Source organism: Lagopus muta, chromosome 20 (assembly GCF_023343835.1).
Source record: "Lagopus muta isolate bLagMut1 chromosome 20, bLagMut1 primary, whole genome shotgun sequence".
Classification (NCBI taxonomy): Eukaryota; Metazoa; Chordata; class Aves; order Galliformes; family Phasianidae; genus Lagopus; species Lagopus muta.
The window spans coordinates 5,688,261-5,706,302 of NC_064452.1; the positions used below are offsets into that span (position 1 = coordinate 5,688,261).

General features: G+C 62.6%; 3 protein-coding genes across 6 annotated transcripts; 1 reads left to right on the plus strand and 2 right to left on the minus strand.

The window, feature by feature from the left end:
* Window positions 1-567: 567 nt before the first annotated feature.
* LOC125702986 (PHD finger protein 7-like) lies at window positions 568-4,198 on the minus strand. The gene is made up of 7 exons (XM_048966911.1): window positions 3,434-4,198; window positions 3,243-3,344; window positions 2,893-3,017; window positions 2,656-2,818; window positions 2,425-2,531; window positions 2,219-2,335; window positions 568-1,987 (listed from the first exon to the last, which is right to left on the minus strand). The coding sequence occupies exons 1-7, from the start codon at window positions 3,752-3,754 to the stop codon at window positions 1,834-1,836; spliced, it is 1,089 nt and encodes a 362-aa protein (XP_048822868.1). The 5' UTR covers window positions 3,755-4,198; the 3' UTR covers window positions 568-1,833.
* On the plus strand, window positions 2,801-16,432 carry LOC125702985 (uncharacterized). Of its 4 annotated transcripts, none has more exons than XR_007380740.1 (3): window positions 2,801-3,064; window positions 3,153-3,323; window positions 12,475-16,432. XR_007380740.1 is itself a non-coding variant. In XM_048966910.1 (2 exons), exon 2 carries the CDS (start codon window positions 12,615-12,617, stop codon window positions 13,233-13,235), a length of 621 nt encoding a protein of 206 aa, XP_048822867.1. In that variant the 5' UTR covers window positions 2,801-3,064; window positions 12,475-12,614; the 3' UTR covers window positions 13,236-16,432. The 4 variants fall into 4 exon arrangements, 1 of the variants encoding a protein (XP_048822867.1); XR_007380739.1 differs by having other exon boundaries at window positions 3,153-3,308; XM_048966910.1 differs by lacking the exon at window positions 3,153-3,323.
* Window positions 10,464-11,265, minus strand: LOC125702984 (G2/M phase-specific E3 ubiquitin-protein ligase-like). The gene is made up of 2 exons (XM_048966908.1): window positions 10,906-11,265; window positions 10,464-10,781 (listed from the first exon to the last, which is right to left on the minus strand). The coding sequence occupies exons 1-2, from the start codon at window positions 11,263-11,265 to the stop codon at window positions 10,464-10,466; spliced, it is 678 nt and encodes a 225-aa protein (XP_048822865.1).
* Window positions 16,433-18,042: the final 1,610 nt, after the last annotated feature.

Sequence of the window (18,042 nt, forward strand, 5' to 3'; positions counted from 1 at the left end):
CCCCCGTGCTTGGAGTCAACTCAGCCTCCTGCCAATGTCACCGTTCCTTCTCTAAATATCCCACGAAGGGGTGGTTTCAACCGCAGCGGAGGTGAATGTCAGTGCAAGACACTGTTTTGAACACGACTCCATTCCTGCAATCACAGCACCACGCACGCAACAGAGCCCTTCATCTGCACCTTGTTCTGCAGGAAATTTACTCCATTCAACCCAGTTAAATGTTTATTTTGATGAACAGGCAGCTAGCGAGATGAAGTGGCGGTCGTCGTCGGCCCGCCGTGAGGGTCCTGTGCACGGGGCCGCGGGTTCGGCAGCGCCCTGGGATGCCCGGCGTGCTATAGTGGAGAGAAGGAGCGCAGTTCCTTCCTTCATGGCAGCTGTGGTTGTCCCGGCGGCTGCGGTTCCGTCCCGGCAGCCTCGGTGCTCCGTGGGAGCGGAGGGGCAGCGCTGGTGTCTGCTGTGTGGGGACGGGACGGGACGGGACGGGACGGGGCGGAGGAACAGCACGGAGCTGCGCCAGGGGAGGCTCGGCTCGGCTCGGCTCGGCTCGGCTCGGCTCGGCTCGGCTCGGCTCGGCTCGGCTGTCGGGGAACGGCTCAGCAGCGGCGGGCGCCGGGCACGGAGCAGCTCCCGAGGGCGGTGGGCACAGCCGGGAGCTGAGGGAGCCCCGTGGGACTCTGTGCCACGTGGCCTAAGGCTGGGTGCTGCTGTGCGGAGCCGGGAGCCGGGCTGGGTGATGCCTGTGGGTCCTTGCAAGTTGGATAGCCTGTCCTCAGCCAGCTGCTCGGCCAGCTGTGCCGCGAAGCAGGGATGCTGCTACCAGCAATGGCAGCACCGCGCGCACAGCAGAGCGTTCGGGCTGCGTTTGGTCCAGGGGGAAACTTGTCTATTGAAGGTGCTGAAGTTCAGAGGCAACTTCTGTGGCGTTTGTCCTTTCGGTAAGGATGTGCAGCACTGCTGTTGCCTTTGTTGTTGCGCTGGGGCTGAGAATAGGGAGCTGTAAGTATGTTAAGTGGTTCCACTCCGTCCAAGTCAGTGAAGTTTTAAATAAGATGTTTATTTTGATGGAGAAAACAATTGAAAGGAATAGGTGTTTGACATATAGAGTCACAGGATGGCTTGGGTTGGAAGGGGTGGTAAGGCTCAAGTTCCAACCCCCCGGCCACAGGCAGGGTCGCCATCGTCCAGGTGAGGTCCAGTCCAGGTTGCCCAGGGCTCCCTTCAAGCTGGTCTTGAACGCTTTCAGGGATGGGCCGTTCACGGCTTCTCTGGGCAGCAGTCACAATCAGATGAGCAGTCACAGTTAGGAAGTCACAATCAGATGAGCAGTCACAGTTAGGAGTTAGGAGTTTCGATGCCAAGAGAAATGACTTGGACTATCGAAACCCTTGGTCTCAGCTCCCTGCAGTGGCATCTTCCACGGTGCTGACATCTTGGCTGGGCTCCCATCGCTCGCTCTTGCAGAGGAAGCAGCAGCTCAGCAGGGAAGCGCAGGCAGGAGAGTCGTGGCGGTGGTGGTGTCGCGCCCTGCAGTGCTCCGGCACATCAGCAAACTCCGCTGTGGCGCTTCAACCAGCAAGGCCGTTGTTCAGAGGCTGGCAAGGCGCAGTGGCTGCGGGGCTGCCATGGGCTGTGCAGGCAGCTGAGCGTCGCGGTGTCGCAGCCTCTTGTGCTGGAGCCGAAGTGCCAGGAGCTGGGTGCTGTGTGGGGATCACTGCGCCGCGGCTGACGCTGAAGGGGCTGCAAGGTGCGGGAGATGAGCGCAGTGCACATGTCTGTGCCCATCGTGGCTCCGACGGGGAGGACATCTCCCGAGGGCGTACGGCCACGTGTCTATGGGGACCACGTCCCCGTGCTGCATTTCTTACCGGTGTCCACACCGCTGCAGCCGCTGCACTCCCACGATTCCGCATCCTCTGCGATGGCAGAGCAGTGCTGGTGGGTGCCACAGGAACCGCAGGAGCTGCAGAGCAGCATCCTCCAGGGCCTGTGGGAGTGACAGAAGCCAGAGCCGCACGGTCACCGGGGGTGCCAGGGCTGTGGGATGCCGGCCGTGGGGCGGTGCGTGCGTGCGCTCCCACGGCGGTGGCTGGCACTGAGCTACCAGGGCACAGCTTGTGCCGTGCTGAGCTCAGCATCCTGGCCAGCCTCCATCCCAGCTGAAAGGAGGGGATGAAGGCGCCAGGTCGCCATGACACTGGGGTCAGAGCTCACTCACCCTGTGTTCTCAGAATAGTCCCTTCCGAGTGGGCACAGGCACAGGCCGGTGTCACAGGAGCTGTGCTGCTGGTACAGCTCATGGTAGGCTCCCTCTTCCACCTCCCAGGCCGCATCCCTGTGGGAGGGAGCCCGGGACAGCTGAGTGCAGTGCGAGGGGAGGTGGGGGGGGGGGGAGCGGGCGGTGGCAGGGCGGTGGGTGCTGACCTGTCTGGGATTTTGATGCCGAGGCGGAACATCTCTGCCTGGAAGGTCTGCATGTCCTGGCAGAGCGGGCAGCGGAAGTGGTGCAGGGCAGCGCTCAGAGCTTGGGCCTGGGGAAGGCAGAAGATGAGCTGGGGGCCCGTGCGCATTGCCCCAGGGTTGGGGACGATGCCAGGGTGGCAGGGTTGGGTGGTGCTGGGGATGGTGCTGTGGTCTGGAGGCAATGCCGCCTACCTGGATGCACTGGCGGTGGAACTGAGCGCCGGTGCAGGAGGGACAGACCAGGGTGGTGTAGGTGGGGCGTCCCTCCACCGCCTCCAAGCAGACGGCACACTGCGGGTTCTCCTGTTGCAGTGGCCTCACCTGCTGGGTCGGCCGGTGCTGCCAGCAGAAGGACCTGCAGGATGGATGGAGGTGGCAGCTCAGCTCCTGCCCCATCCATCCTGCAGCCCCGCGGGTGCCTGCACTCACCTGTACTCTCCGAAAAACTGGGAGATGCAGCCGCGTTCTCTTCCGCAGGGGAAGTGGAAGGTGCGGGAGCATCTGCGGTGATGGCAGCGGACCGAGGCGCCCTGGTTCTGGCAGACGCAGCATTTCTGGGGACAGCAGTGCGGTGCTGGGCGTCAGTGCCGTGCACACACAGGTGACCCTTGCCCAGCAGAGCACGGTGATGATCTGGTGGGCCACGTGGCTAGGGACCCCGCAGCACTAATCAGTTGTGATTTGTGCAGCCATGGGTCTTCTTGGACAACCAGGGCTCTGCTGGAGTCTCCCAGCCACGTGGCACGGGGACCGAGGTGGGGACACGTCGCCCTATTCACCTTCTGTGCCACGCGCTGCAGCACCTCCTCGATGTCAGGGATGAGGAATCCAAAGAATCCCTCATGGTCAGCGCCGCGCTGGTACAGCCCGCTGGCGTGGTACTGCAGGAGGCGACCGGGGACCTGTTAGTGTGTGTGGGGGGCAGCGGCGGGCACAGGGCTGGGGGCTGGGGGCTGGGGTTGGGGCTCACCAGGCAGTTCTCATGGATGCAGAGCCGGTCCTGACGGCACATGTCTCCATAGATGTCGGGGTCGTGCTCTGCCCGCCGGCACAGCCTGCACCCTGCAGTGGGGACAAGGGCATTATCACCCCAAGCCCGTGAGCAGGGCGGCTCCTGCACGTGGCGGAGGCACATCCGCCGCGGGAATGCTCTGCACTCACCTTCCTCCTCAGAGACACTTGGCCTCATTTCTGGGGGAGACGGCTCCCGTTCAGGCCTGGGCCGTGGCGCAGGGCGGCGGGTGGGGGGATTGGGATGTGGCGCACTGAGGCGTCGAGACCTCAGCTCCATTCCTGGGCTTGACTTCTGGAGCAAAGCAGGGGTGCTGCTTCCTGGATCCAGAGGTACCCGGGAGTGGGGGGACAGGGGCGAGCGCAGTGTGAAGCTGCCCTGCACATTGTGATGTCAGCGTGAGAACGCGGGTGCTGGTGACGCGGTGCCGATGTCACAATGAGCAGGGCTTGGGGTGGGGCACTCACAGCCCCACGGGGTGCTGGGGGCCCTGAGGGGTGGCTTTGGGATGCCCACATCTGCCCCCTGTGGGGGGGCTGTGCTGGGGGGTTGTCAGCTCCAGTGGGGAGTTGGGAGACACATCAACTCACAGGTCTTGTGTGGGTGCAGACTGAAGATGGTGTCGCAAATAAACCACAAAACCCCCAATTTCCTAGGGCAAGGGATTTATTTAGGCGTCAGAGCTCCTGACTGCTCAGCAAGCATTTTGGTGTGCTGTGCACCATCTCTGTGTTTTCACTTCCTTCGCAGCGGTGGGAGAGCAGCTGTTCTGTCCTGGATAGCTCCAGCAGTGCCTGCACGTGGAAGTGCTCTGGCTGCAGAGGGAGCTGCTCGTAGCTCCCTCTTGTTCTTGGTGACCAGGCTGCAGGGAGGAGAGCGCCGTTGCGGCAATGGGGTGCCGCAGGGAGGAAGTCCGGAAGGCGAAAGCCTGTCTTGAACTTGGATTGGCCACTGCAGTAAAGGAGAATAAGAAATCCTTCTACAAATACACCAATGGCAAGAGAAAAAGCAAGGGTAATGTCTGTCCTTTAATTGATGCGGCGGGGAACGTGACCACAGATGACAAGGAGAAGGCTGAGGTCCTCAGCGCCTTCTTTACATCTGCCTTTAATAGTCAGAGCAGCTATCTTCGGGGCACTTTGTGCCCTGATCTGGATATCTGGGCTGATACGCAGCATGTCTCCCCGGAGATTGAGGTGGAGGCCGTTAGGGAGCTCCTCCTCCATCTGGACAGTCACAAGTCCATGGGAGCGGATGGGCTTCATCCTAGGGTGCTGAGGGAGTTGGCTGGGGTGATTGCTGAGCCGCTCTCGGCTATCTGCCAGCGCTCCTGGTTGACTGGAGAGGTTCCAGAGGATTGGAGGCTTGCTGGTGTGACGCCCATCTACAAGAAGGGCCGTAAGGAGGATCCGGGAAAGCACAGGCCTGTCAGCCTGACCTCAGCGCCAGGGAAGGTGATGGAACAAATCCTCCTGGGAGAGATCACACGGCTCGCCAGCATGGGTTCATGAAAGGCAGGTCGTGTTCGACCAACCTCATCTCCTTCTACGACTGGGTGAGCAGACTGGTAGATGGGGGAAAGGCTGTTGATGCATCTACTTAGACTTCAGCAAAGCCTTTGACACGGTCTCTCACAGTGTCCTTCTGCGGAAACTGGCTGCCCGTGGCTTGGACAGTTTTACCCTCCGTTGGATAAGGAACTGGCTGGAGGGCCGTGCTCAACGGGTGGTGGTCAATGCAGTGAAGTCCAGCTGGAGACCTGTTTCACGTGGTGTCCCCCAGGGGTCGGTGCTGGGGCCCATCCTGTTTAATATCTTCATTGACGACTTAGATGAAGGGACTGAGTGCACCCTGAGTAAGTCTGCAGATGACACCAAGCTGGGAGGTGGTGTCGATCTGCCTGAGGGCAGGGAGGCCCTGCAGAGGGATCTGGATCAGCTGGATCGCTGGGCCGAGGTGAATGGGGTGAGGTTTAACAAGGCCGAGTGTCGGGTCCTGCACTTTGGCCACAGCAACGCCATGCAGCGCTACAGGCTTGGGGATGAGTGGCTGGATGAGTGTGAGGAGGAAAGGGACCTGGGCTGAACATGAGCCGACAGTGTGCCCAGGTGGCCAAGAGGGCCGACGGCATCCTGGCCTGCATTGGAAATGGTGTGGCCAGCAGGAGCAGGGAGGTGAGCATCCCCCTGTACTCTGCACTGGTGAGGCCGCACCTCGAGTGCTGTGCTGTTTTGGGCCCCTCACTACAAGAAAGACATGGAGGCCCTGGAACGTGTGCAGAGAAGGGCAACGAAACTGGTGAGGGGTCTGGAGCACAAACCTTACGAGGAGTGGCTGAGGGAGCTGGGATTGTTCAGTGTGGAGAAGAGGAGGCTCAGGGGAGACCTCACTGCACTGTGCAACTGCATGAAGGGAGGCTGTGGTGCAAAAGGTTCTGGCCTCTTCTCCCAGGCAAATAGTAGGAGCCGAGGAAAGGGCCACAAGTTGTACCAGAGGAGGTTGAGGTTGGACATGAGGAGAAACTTCTTCTCTCAGAGGGTGGTCAGGCACTGGAATGGCTGCCCAGGGAGGTGGTGGAGTCACCATCCCTGGCAGTGTTCAAGGGGCGCCTGGATGAGGAGCTACGAGAGATGGTTTAGTAGCTTGTGGTACTGATAGGAACGGGAGGGGGGTTGGACCAGATGATCTTGCAGGTCGTTTCCAACCTTGCGATTCTGTGATTCTGTAACCTCTCCCCCCCACATCCGTTCACGCGTGTTGGCAGAGTGTGCAGCAGAAACGCTGCAGGGCAGCTCAGCTGATGCGGCACACAGGAGGATAGCGTCGGTGCAGCCCCAGGCGGTCCTGGCCCAGCAGGCAGCCAAAGGAGCCAGCACCACCAGAGCTGCGCTGACAGCTTCCTGCAGGAGGGAACCGGGATCCTGCAGCTGCATCCAGGGGTCATTGGGTGGCACAGCACTGGGGCCGGGAGCCAAGGCCTGGGCAGCCAGCAGGCAGTGCTCGTGAATGCAGAGCCTGTCCTGCCAGCACGCCTCTCGGGGCCCTGGTCTGCCCTCTGGCACAGCCCACGTCCTGCCACTGCCACTGGATGGTAGCATCGCTACCCGCTGCTGTGCTGCAGGGTAACGCCAGCACACGGCAGAGGCACATGGCCTTTGCGAGTCCTCTGTGCTCCCCTTCTTCCTCACCAACACGCTGCTTCGTGTCTGCAGGGTGCAGGCAGGGAGCTGCAGCCACCTGGGGCCTCAGCTCCGTCCACGGCATGCTCATCTGGAGCCAAGTGCCCCTGGAGCCAAGTGCCATCCGTACCCGGGGTAGCAGGACTGGAGCTGGGTGGCTGCAGGGCTCTGCTCTGTACCAGGCCTGCCCCCAGCTCTCCTTCCATTTCCGTCTCGCAGCAGCATTGCTGGGCAGGGGGTTTCATGGGACAAAGACCATGAAGAGTGCATCGCACTGAGAGAAATATGCGGTTGACCTTGAGAAATGCTGCTGCCCCCTTCCCTCCTCTCGAGCTGTGGCCTGCTGGGACGAGGCTTGTTTTGCTGCGTCATAGGATCCTAGAACGGCCTGGGTTGGAAGGGACCTCAACAGCCATTAAGCTCCTACCCCCCTGCTGCAGGCAGGGCCACCAACCTCCGTATCTAATCCGTATAGAAACATACATCTGTATATACCTATACGCAGGCTGCCCAGGGCCCCGCTCAACTTGGCCCTGAACACCTCCAGGGACGGGGGATGCACAGCCTCTGTGGGCAGCCTGTTCCAGCTCCTCCCCGCTCTCATAGTCAAGAGCATCCCTGACGTCCAACCTGAACCTTCCCTCCTTCAACTTCAAACCATTCCCCCCTGTCCTGCTGTTACCTCCCCTTTCAAAGAGTTGACTCCTCCCTCTCCTGTTTGCAGGCTCCCTTCAGGTGCTGGAAAGCTGTCCTGAGGTCACCCCTCAGCCCTCTCTTCTCCAGGCCCAACAAGCCCAGCTCCCTCAGCCTGGAGGGCTTCGTAGGGGAGCTGCTCCAGCCCCCCGATCATCTCTGTGGCTCTCCTCTGGACCCTCTCCAACAGCTCCCTATCTTTCCTGTACTGGGGGCTCCAGACCTGCACACAGTACTGCAGATGACCATCACCTCCCTGTCCCTGCTGCCACCCCCCTCGTGATGGAGCCCAAGACAGCTTTTGCTTTCCAAGCTGCAGAGCACGCTGCTGGCTCCCGTTCCGCTTGTAATCCACCAGGGCCCCCAGGTCCCTCCGTGCCCGGCTGTCCCAAAGGACTTCTCCTCCCAGTCTGCACCTACGCCTGGGATTCCTCCAGCCCTACTGCAAAACCCTGCACTGTGCTGCGTCGAACCTCCCTACATTGGCCTGGGCCCACCATTCCAGCCTGTCGAGGTCCTTCCAGGCTGGCTGCCTGTCCCTCTCTAAGAGCACCCGCCCCGCAGACAGCGCCGCGGTAGGAGCCTCACGGTGGGCCACGGACGACTGGCATTTCATCTCGCAAGGGCTATCGGGGAAGCAGAAAAGACTTCTTCGCAGGTATCGACAGCACACAGAAAAGCAGCGAAGACGCGGGCCTGCGGGGCGATGGGGCCGGCCGCGCTAACGAAGCATTCGGAGAAGGCCGAGCGAGCGCAGGGCTGCGCAGCGGGGAAGGGGCGGCGCGGCGCTCTGTGCGGCCGGACGAGAAGAGCGGCGCGGCCCGCGCGAAATGGCGGCGTGCCCGGCCTGCCCGGCCCCGCGTTCCGGCCGGCCCCCGCCCCCTCGCCGCGCGCGCCGGGCGCTGATTGGGCAGCCGCGGGGATTCGGCCGCCGTCTCCGCCCTTCCTTCCACAGCGCGGCTGCGCCGCCGCGCCCCGGGCCGCTCCGTCAGCGGCGCGCGGCGAGGGTGGCGGTGCGGACGCGGAGGTGCGCGCGGTCGTCGCCGCGCTCTGTCCGAGGCGCTGAAGGAAGCGCTTCGTTAGCGGGGCCCGGCCCCGTTGCCCGTCGGGCTCGCGGCTGCGCCGGTCGCCGTGTTGCTCGCGATGGCTCTGCAGAAGAGCTTGTCGTTGCCGTTGGCGCGCCGAGCGAGATGAAGTGGCGGTCGTCGTCGGCCCGCCGTGAGGGTCCTGTGCACGGGGCCGCGGGTTCGGCAGCGCCCTGGGATGCCCGGCGTGCTATAGTGGAGAGAAGGAGCGCAGCTCCTTCCTTCATGGCAGCTGTGGTTGTCCCGGCGGCTCGGTTCCGTCCCGGCACCCTCGGTGCTCCGTGGGAGCGGAGGGGCAGCGCTGGTGTCTGCTGTGTGGGGACGGGGACGGGGACGGGACGGGGCGGGGCGGGGGAACAGCACGGAGCTGCGCCAGGGGAGGCTCGGCTCGGCTCGGCTCGGCTGTCGGGGAACGGCTCAGCAGCGGCGGGCGCCGGGCACGGAGCAGCTCCCGAGGGCGGTGGGCACAGCCGGGAGCTGAGGGAGCCCCGTGGGACTCTGTGCCACGTGGCCTAAGGCTGGGTGCTGCTGTGCGGAGCCGGGAGCCGGGCTGGGTGATGCCTGTGGGTCCTTGCAAGTTGGATAGCCTGTCCTCAGCCAGCTGCTCGGCCAGCTGTGCCGCGAAGCAGGGATGCTGCTACCAGCAATGGCAGCACCGCGCGCACAGCAGAGCGTTCGGGCTGCGTTTGGTCCAGGGGGAAACTTGTCTATTGAAGGTGCTGAAGTTCAGAGGCAACTTCTGTGGCGTTTGTCCTTTCGGTAAGGATGTGCAGCACTGCTGTTGCCTTTGTTGTTGCGCTGGGGCTGAGAATAGGGAGCTGTAAGTATGTTAAGTGGTTCCACTCCGTCCAAGTCAGTGAAGTTTTAAATAAGATGTTTATTTTGATGGAGAAAACAATTGAAAGGAATAGGTGTTTGACATATAGAGTCACAGGATGGCTTGGGTTGGAAGGGGTGGTAAGGCTCAAGTTCCAACCCCCCGGCCACAGGCAGGGTCGCCATCGTCCAGGTGAGGTCCAGTCCAGGTTGCCCAGGGCTCCCTTCAAGCTGGTCTTGAACGCTTTCAGGGATGGGCCGTTCACGGCTTCTCTGGGCAGCAGTCACAATCAGATGAGCAGTCACAGTTAGGAAGTCACAATCAGATGAGCAGTCACAGTTAGGAGTTAGGAGTTTCGATGCCAAGAGAAATGACTTGGACTGTCGAAACCCTTGGTCTCAGCTCCCTGCAGTGGCATCTTCCACGGTGCTGACATCTTGGCTGGGCTCCCATCACTCGCTCTTGCAGAGGAAGCAGCAGCTCAGCAGGGAAGCGCAGGCAGGAGAGTCGTGGCGGTGGTGGTGTCGCGCCCCGCAGTGCTCCGGCACATCAGCAACCTCCGCTGTGGCGCTTCAACCAGCAAGGCCGTTGTTCAGAGGCTGGCAAGGCGCAGTGGCTGCGGGGCTGCCATGGGCTGTGCAGGCAGCTGAGCGTCGCGGTGTCGCAGCCTCTTGTGCTGGAGCCGAAGTGCCAGGAGCTGGGTGCTGTGCGGGGATCACTGCGCCGCGGCTGACGCTGAAGGGGCTGCAAGGTGCGGGAGATGAGCGCAGTGCACATGTCTGTGCCCATCGTGGCTCCGACGGGGAGGACATCTCCCGAGGGCGTACGGCCACGTGTCTATGGGGACCACGTCCCCGTGCTGCATTTCTTACCGGTGTCCACGCCGCTGCAGCCGCTGCACTCCCACGATTCCACGTCCTCTGCGATGGCAGAGCAGTGCTGGTGGGTGCCGCAGGAACCGCAGGAGCTGCAGAGCAGCATCCTCCAGGGCCTGTGGGAGTGACAGAAGCCAGAGCCGCACGGTCACCGGGGGTGCCAGGGCTGTGGGATGCCGGCCGTGGGGTGGTGCGTGCGTGCGCTCCCACGGCGGTGGCTGGCACTGAGCTACCAGGGCACAGCTTGTGCCGTGCTGAGCTCAGCATCCTGGCCAGCCTCCATCCCAGCTGCAAGGAGGGGATGAAGGCGCCAGGTCGCCATGACACTGGGGTCAGAGCTCACTCACCCTGTGTTCTCAGAATAGTCCCTTCCGAGTGGGCACAGGCACAGGCCGGTGTCACAGGAGCTGTGCTGCTGGTACAGCTCATGGTAGGCTCCCTCTTCCACCTCCCAGGCCGCATCCCTGTGGGAGGGAGCCCAGGACAGCTGAGTGCAGTGCGAGGGGAGGTGGAGGGGGGGGCGGGCGGTGGCAGGGCGGTGGGTGCTGACCTGTCTGGGATTTTGATGCCGAGGCGGAACATCTCTGCCTGGAAGGTCTGCATGTCCTGGCAGAGCGGGCAGCGGAAGTGGTGCAGGGCAGCGCTCAGAGCTTGGGCCTGGGGAAGGCAGAAGATGAGCTGGGGGCCCGTGCGCATTGCCCCAGGGTTGGGGACGATGCCAGGGTGGCAGGGTTGGGTGGTGCTGGGGATGGTGCTGTGGTCTGGAGGCAATGCCGCCTACCTGGATGCACTGGCGGTGGAACTGAGCGCCGGTGCAGGAGGGACAGACCAGGGTGGTGTAGGTGGGGCGTCCCTCCACCGCCTCCAAGCAGACGGCACACTGCGGGTTCTCCTGTTGCAGTGGCCTCACCTGCTGGGTCGGCCGGTGCTGCCAGCAGAAGGACCTGCAGGATGGATGGAGGTGGCAGCTCAGCTCCTGCCCCATCCATCCTGCAGCCCCGCGGGTGCCTGCACTCACCTGTATTCTCCGAAAAACTGGGAGATGCAGCCGCGTTCTCTTCCGCAGGGGAAGTGGAAGGTGCGGGAGCATCTGCGGTGATGGCAGCGGACCGAGGCGCCCTGGTTCTGGCAGACGCAGCATTTCTGGGGACAGCAGTGCGGTGCTGGGCGTCAGTGCCGTGCACACACAGGTGACCCTTGCCCAGCAGAGCACGGTGATGATCTGGTGGGCCACGTGGCTAGGGACCCCGCAGCACTAATCAGTTGTGATTTGTGCAGCCATGGGTCTTCTTGGACAACCAGGGCTCTGCTGGAGTCTCCCAGCCACGTGGCACGGGGACCGAGGTGGGGACACGTCGCCCTATTCACCTTCTGTGCCACGCGCTGCAGCACCTCCTCGATGTCAGGGATGAGGAATCCAAAGAATCCCTCATGGTCAGCGCCGCGCTGGTACAGCCCGCTGGCGTGGTACTGCAGGAGGCAACCGGGGACCTGTTAGTGCGTGTGGGGGCAGCGGCGGGCACGGGGCTGAGGGCTGGGGGCTGGGGTTGGGGCTCACCAGGCAGTTCTCATGGATGCAGAGCCGGTCCTGACGGCACATGTCTCCATAGATGTCGGGGTCGTGCTCTGCCCGCCGGCACAGCCTGCACCCTGCAGTGGGGACAAGGGCATTATCACCCCAAGCCCGTGAGCAGGGCGGCTCCTGCACGTGGCGGAGGCACATCCGCCGCGGGAATGCTCTGCACTCACCTTCCTCCTCCGAGACACTTGGCCTCATTTCTGGGGGAGACGGCTCCCGTTCGGGCCTGGGCCGTGGCGCAGGGCGGCGGGTGGGGGGATTGGGATGTGGCGCACTGAGGCGTCGAGACCTCAGCTCCATTCCTGGGCTTGACTTCTGGAGCAAAGCAGGGGTGCTGCTTCCTGGATCCAGAGGTACCCGGGACTGGGGGGACAGGGGCGAGCGCAGTGTGAAGCTGCCCTGCACATTGTGATGTCAGCGTGAGAACGCGGGTGCTGGTGACGCGGTGCCGATGTCACAATGAGCAGGGCTTGGGGTGGGGCACTCACAGCCCCACGGGGTGCTGGGGGCCCTGAGGGGTGGCTTTGGGATGCCCACATCTGCCCCCTGTGGGGGGGCTGTGCTGGGGGGCTGTCAGCTCCAGTGGGGAGTTGGGAGACACATCAACTCACAGGTCTTGTGTGGGTGCAGACTGAAGATGGTGTCGCAGATAAACCACAAAACCCCCAATTTCCTAGGGCAAGGGATTTATTTAGGCATCAGAGCTCCTGACTGCTCAGCAAGCATTTTGGTGTGCTGTGCACCATCTCTGTGTTTTCACTTCCTTCGCAGCAGTGGGAGAGCAGCTGTTCTGTCCTGGATAGCTCCAGCAGTGCCTGCACGCGGAAGTGCTCCGGCTGCAGAGGGAGCTGCTCGTAGCTCCCTCTTGTTCTTGGTGACCAGGCTGCAGGGAGAAGAGCGCCGTTGCGGCAATGGGGTGCCGCAGGGAGGAAGTCCGGAAGGCGAAAGCCCGTCTTGAACTTGGATTGGCCACTGCAGTAAAGGAGAATAAGAAATCCTTCTACAAATACACCAATGGCAAGAGAAAAACCAAGGGTAATGTCTGTCCTTTAATTGATGCGGCAGGGAACGTGACCACAGATGACAAGGAGAAGGCTGAGGTCCTCAGCGCCTTCTTTACATCTGCCTTTAATAGTCAGAGCAGCTATCTTCGGGGCACTTTGTGCCCTGATCTGGATATCTGGGCTGATACGCAGCATGTCTCCCCGGAGATTGAGGTGGAGGCCGTTAGGGAGCTCCTCCTCCATCTGGACAGTCACAAGTCCATGGGAGCGGATGGGCTTCATCCTAGGGTGCTGAGGGAGTTGGCTGGGGTGATTGCTGAGCCGCTCTCGGCTATCTGCCAGCGCTCCTGGTTGACTGGAGAGGTTCCAGAGGATTGGAGGCTTGCTGGTGTGACGCCCATCTACAAGAAGGGCCGTAAGGAGGATCCGGGAAAGCACAGGCCTGTCAGCCTGACCTCAGCGCCAGGGAAGGTGATGGAACAAATCCTCCTGGGAGAGATCACACGGCTCGCCAGCATGGGTTCATGAAAGGCAGGTCGTGTTCGACCAACCTCATCTCCTTCTACGACTGGGTGAGCAGACTGGTAGATGGGGGAAAGGCTGTTGATGCATCTACTTAGACTTCAGCAAAGCCTTTGACACGGTCTCTCACAGTGTCCTTCTGCGGAAACTGGCTGCCCGTGGCTTGGACAGTTTTACCCTCCGTTGGATAAGGAACTGGCTGGAGGGCCGTGCTCAACGGGTGGTGGTCAATGCAGTGAAGTCCAGCTGGAGACCTGTTTCACGTGGTGTCCCCCAGGGGTCGGTGCTGGGGCCCATCCTGTTTAATATCTTCATTGACGACTTAGATGAAGGGACTGAGTGCACCCTGAGTAAGTCTGCAGATGACACCAAGCTGGGAGGTGGTGTCGATCTGCCTGAGGGCAGGGAGGCCCTGCAGAGGGATCTGGATCAGCTGGATCGCTGGGCCGAGGTGAATGGGGTGAGGTTTAACAAGGCCGAGTGTCGGGTCCTGCACTTTGGCCACAGCAATGCCATGCAGCGCTACAGGCTTGGGGATGAGTGGCTGGATGAGTGTGAGGAGGAAAGGGACCTGGGCTGAACATGAGCCGACAGTGTGCCCGGGTGGCCAGGAGGGCCGACGGCATCCTGGCCTGCATTGGAAATGGTGTGGCCAGCAGGAGCAGGGAGGTGATGAGCATCCCCCTGTACTCTGCACTGGTGAGGCCGCACCTCGAGTGCTGTGCTGTTTTGGGCCCCTCACTACAAGAAAGACATGGAGGCCCTGGAACGTGTGCAGAGAAGGGCAACGAAATGGTGAGGGGTCTGGAGCACAAACCTTACGAGGAGCGGCTGAGGGAGCTGGGATTGTTCAGTGTGGAGAAGAGGAGGCTCAGGGGAGACCTCAGTGCACTGTGCAACTGCATGAAGGGAGGCTGTGGTGCAAAAGGTTCTGGCCTCTTCTCCCAGGCAAATAGTAGGAGCCGAGGAAAGGGCCACAAGTTGTACCAGAGGAGGTTGAGGTTGGACATGAGGAGAAACTTCTCTCAGAGGGTGGTCAGGCACTGGAGTGGCTGCCCAGGGAGGTGGTGGAGTCGCCATCCCTGGCAGTGTTCAAGGGGCGCCTGGATGAGGAGCTACGAGAGATGGTTTAGTAGCTTGTGGTACTGATAGGAACGGGAGGGGGGTTGGACCAGATGATCTTGCAGGTCGTTTCCAACCTTGCGATTCTGTGATTCTGTAACCTCTCCCCCCCACACATGCTCACGCCCGTTGGCAGAGTGTGCAGCAGAAGCGCTGCAGGGCAGCTCAGCTGATGCGGCACACAGGAGGATAGCGTCGGTGCAGCCCCAGGCGGTCCTGGCCCAGCAGGCAGCCAAAGGAGCCAGCACCACCAGAGCGACAGCTTCCTGCAGGAGGGAACCGGGATCCTGCAGCTGCATCCAGGAGCATTGGTGGAACAGCATTGGGGCTGGGAGCCAAGGCCTGGGCAGCCAGCAGGCAGTGCTCGTGAATGCAGAGCCTGTCCTGCCAGCACGCCTCTCGGGTCCCTGGTCTGCCCTCTGGCACAGCCCACGTCCTGCCACTGCCACTGGATGGTAGCATCGCTACCCGCTGCTGTGCTGCAGGGTAACGCCAGCACACGGCAGAGGCACATGGCCTTTGCGAGTCCTCTGTGCTCCCCTTCTTCCTCACCAACACGCTGCTTCGTGTCTGCAGGGTGCAGGCAGGGAGCTGCAGCCACCTGGGGCCTCAGCTCCGTCCACGGCATGCTCATCTGGAGCCAAGTGCCCCTGGAGCCAAGTGCCATCCGTACCCGGGGTAGCAGGACTGGAGCTGGGTGGCTGCAGGGCTCTGCTCTGTACCAGGCCTGCCCCCAGCTCTCCTTCCATTTCTGTCTCGCAGCAGCATTGCTGGGCAGGGGGTTTCATGGGACAAAGACCATGAAGAGTGCATCGCACTGAGAGAAATATGCGGTTGACCTTGAGAAATGCTGCTGCCCCCTTCCCTCCTCTCGAGCTGTGGCCTGCTGGGACGAGGCTTGTCTTGCTGCGTCATAGGATCCTAGAACGGCCTGGGTTGGAAGGGACCTCAACAGCCATTAAGCTCCTCCCCCCCTGCTGCAGGCAGGGCCACCAACCTCCGTATCTAATCCGTATAGAAACATACATCTGTATATACCTATACGCAGGCTGCCCAGGGCCCCACTCAACTTGGCCCTGAACACCTCCAGGGACGGGGGATGCACAGCCTCTGTGGGCAGCCTGTTCCAGCTCCTCCCCGCTCTCATAGTCAAGAGCATCCCTGACGTCCAACCTGAACCTTCCCTCCTTCAACTTCAAACCATTCCCCCCTGTCCTGCTGTTACCTCCCCTTTCAAAGAGTTGACTCCTCCCTCTCCTGTTGGCAGGCTCCCTTCAGGTGCTGGAAAGCTGTCCTGAGGTCACCCCTCAGCCCTCTCTTCTCCAGGCCCAACAAGCCCAGCTCCCTCAGCCTGGAGGGCTTCGTAGGGGAGCTGCTCCAGCCCCCTGATCATCTCTGTGGCTCTCCTCTGGACCCTCTCCAACAGCTCCCTGTCTTTCCTGTACTGGGGGCTCCAGACCTGCACACAGTACTGCAGATGACCATCACCTCCCTGTCCCTGCTGCCACCCCCCTCGTGATGGAGCCCAAGACAGCTTTTGCTTTCCAAGCTGCAGAGCACGCTGCTGGCTCCCGTTCCGTTTGTAATCCACCAGGGCCCCCAGGTCCCTCCGTGCCCGGCTGTCCCAAAGGACTTCTCCTCCCAGTCTGCACCTACGCCTGGGATTCCTCCAGCCCTACTGCAAAACCCTGCACTGTGCTGCGTCGAACCTCCCTACATTGGCCTGGGCCCACCATTCCAGCCTGTCGAGGTCCTTCCAGGCTGGCTGCCTGTCCCTCTCTAAGAGCACCCGCCCCGCAGACAGCACCGCGGTAGGAGCCTCACGGTGGGCCACGGACGACTGGCATTTCATCTCGCAAGGGCTATCGGGGAAGCAGAAAAGACTTCTTCGCGTGTATCGACAGCACACAGAAAAGCAGCGAAGACGCGGGCCTGCGGGGCGATGGGGCCGGCCGCGCTAACGAAGCATTCGGAGAAGGCCGAGCGAGCGCAGGGCTGCGCAGCGGGGAAGGGGCGGCGCGGCGCTCTGTGCGGCCGGACGAGAAGAGCGGCGCGGCCCGCGCGAAATGGCGGCGTGCCCGGCCTGCCCGGCCCCGCGTTCCGGCCGGCCCCGCCCCCTCGCCGCGCGCGCCGGGCGCTGATTGGGCAGCCGCGGGGATTCGGCCGCCGTCTCCGCCCTTCCTTCCACAGCGCGGCTGCGCCGCCGCGCCCCGGGCCGCTCCGTCAGCGGCGCGCGGCGAGGGTGGCGGTGCGGACGCGGAGGTGCGCGCGGTCGTCGCCGCGCTCTCTCCGAGGCGCTGAAGGAAGCGCTTCGTTAGCGGGGCCCGGCCCCGTTGCCCGTCGGGCTCGCGGCTGCGCCGGTCGCCGTGTTGCTCGCGATGGCTCTGCAGAAGAGCTTGGCGTTGCCGTTGGCGCGCCGAGCGAGATGAAGTGGCGGTCGTCGTCGGCCCGCCGTGAGGGTCCTGTGCACGGGGCCGCGGGTTCGGCAGCGCCCTGGGATGCCCGGCGTGCTATAGTGGAGAGAAGGAGCGCAGCTCCTTCCTTCATGGCAGCTGTGGTTGTCCCGGCGGCTGCGGTTCCGTCCCGGCACCCTCGGTGCTCCGTGGGAGCGGAGGGGCAGCGCTGGTGTCTGCTGTGTGGGGACGGGGACGGGACGGGACGGGACGGGACGGGGCGGGGGAACAGCACGGAGCTGCGCCAGGGGAGGCTCGGCTCGGCTCGGCTGTCGGGGAAAGGCTCAGCAGCGGCTCATGCTGCTTGCTTGCTGAATTCTAAACGAAAAGTTGATTTTGTTTCCACTAGAACCTCCAAGATTTAATACCCCAGGAGACCCTGTGGTTATCTGAACATTGCCACAGACTGCCTGTGACATTGGTGCTGATGGAGCACCTGTCCCTCCTGCACCGGCGCTCAGTTCCAGCGCCAGTGCATCCAGGTAGGCGGCATTGCCTCCAGACCACAGCACCATCCCCAGCACCACCCAACCCTGCCACCCTGGCATCGTCCCCAACCCTGGGGCAATGCGCACGGGCCCCCAGCTCATCTTCTGCCTTCCCCAGGCCCAAGCTCTGCGTGCTGCCCTGCACCACTTCCGCTGCCCGCTCTGCCAGGACACGCAGACCTTCCAGGCGGAGATGTTCCGCCTCGACATCCAAATCCCAGACAGGTCAGCACCCACCGCCCTGCCACCGCCCAGCCTCCCCCCCCCTCCACCTCCCCTCGCACTGCACTCAGCTGTCCCGGGCTCCCTCCCACAGGGATGCAGCCTGGGAGGTGGAAGAGGGAATGTCCCTCAGCACCACACAGGGCTCCGCAGCCGTCCTGGTCGCTCTGCTCCTTCTGGCCCTCTGCTCCTCGGCTGCGGCCCACCTGCTATAGTCAGCTATGGCCGTGTCCATCCGGCTGGGTGCCCACCCCTGTCTTGGAGGGGCAGTGGTGCAGCCTAAGTGTACAGTGTACAGCCTAAGGAACACTGGGTGCAGGCAGCTGGGCTCTGGCTTAGTCCCTGGAGCATCACAGCCTCTTGCGCTGGAGCCGAGGTGCCGGCAGCTGGGCTGCGGAGCAAGGATTGCCATGCGGGGTGTGAGAGCGAAGGGGCTGCAAGGTGCACGCAGATGGGTGCAAGCACACGTCCCTGTGGCCGTGTTGCACTTCCCACCAGTGTGCACAGCACTGCAGTTGCCATTCTCCG

Bases quoted from the DNA above. Each gene is read 5' to 3' on its own strand.
- LOC125702984 (XM_048966908.1), bottom strand. From the start codon at position 11,265: ATGCTGCGTCTGCCAGAACCAGGGCGCCTCGGTCCGCTGCCATCACCG. The intron at 10,782-10,905 runs GTAGGCGGCATT...TGCCTTCCCCAG, and splicing joins TCCACCGCCAGTGCATCCAG to GCCCAAGCTCTGAGCGCTGC.
- LOC125702985 (XM_048966910.1), top strand. From the start codon at position 12,615: ATGGGGTGCCGCAGGGAGGAAGTCCGGAAGGCGAAAGCCCGTCTTGAA.
- LOC125702986 (XM_048966911.1), bottom strand. From the start codon at position 3,754: ATGGAGCTGAGGTCTCGACGCCTCAGTGCGCCACATCCCAATCCCCCC. The intron at 3,345-3,433 runs GTGAGCCCCAAC...CGCCTCCTGCAG, and splicing joins GCATCCATGAGAACTGCCTG to TACCACGCCAGCGGGCTGTA. The intron at 2,819-2,892 runs GTGAGTGCAGGC...TCCATCCTGCAG, and splicing joins CAGTTTTTCGGAGAGTACAG to GTCCTTCTGCTGGCAGCACC.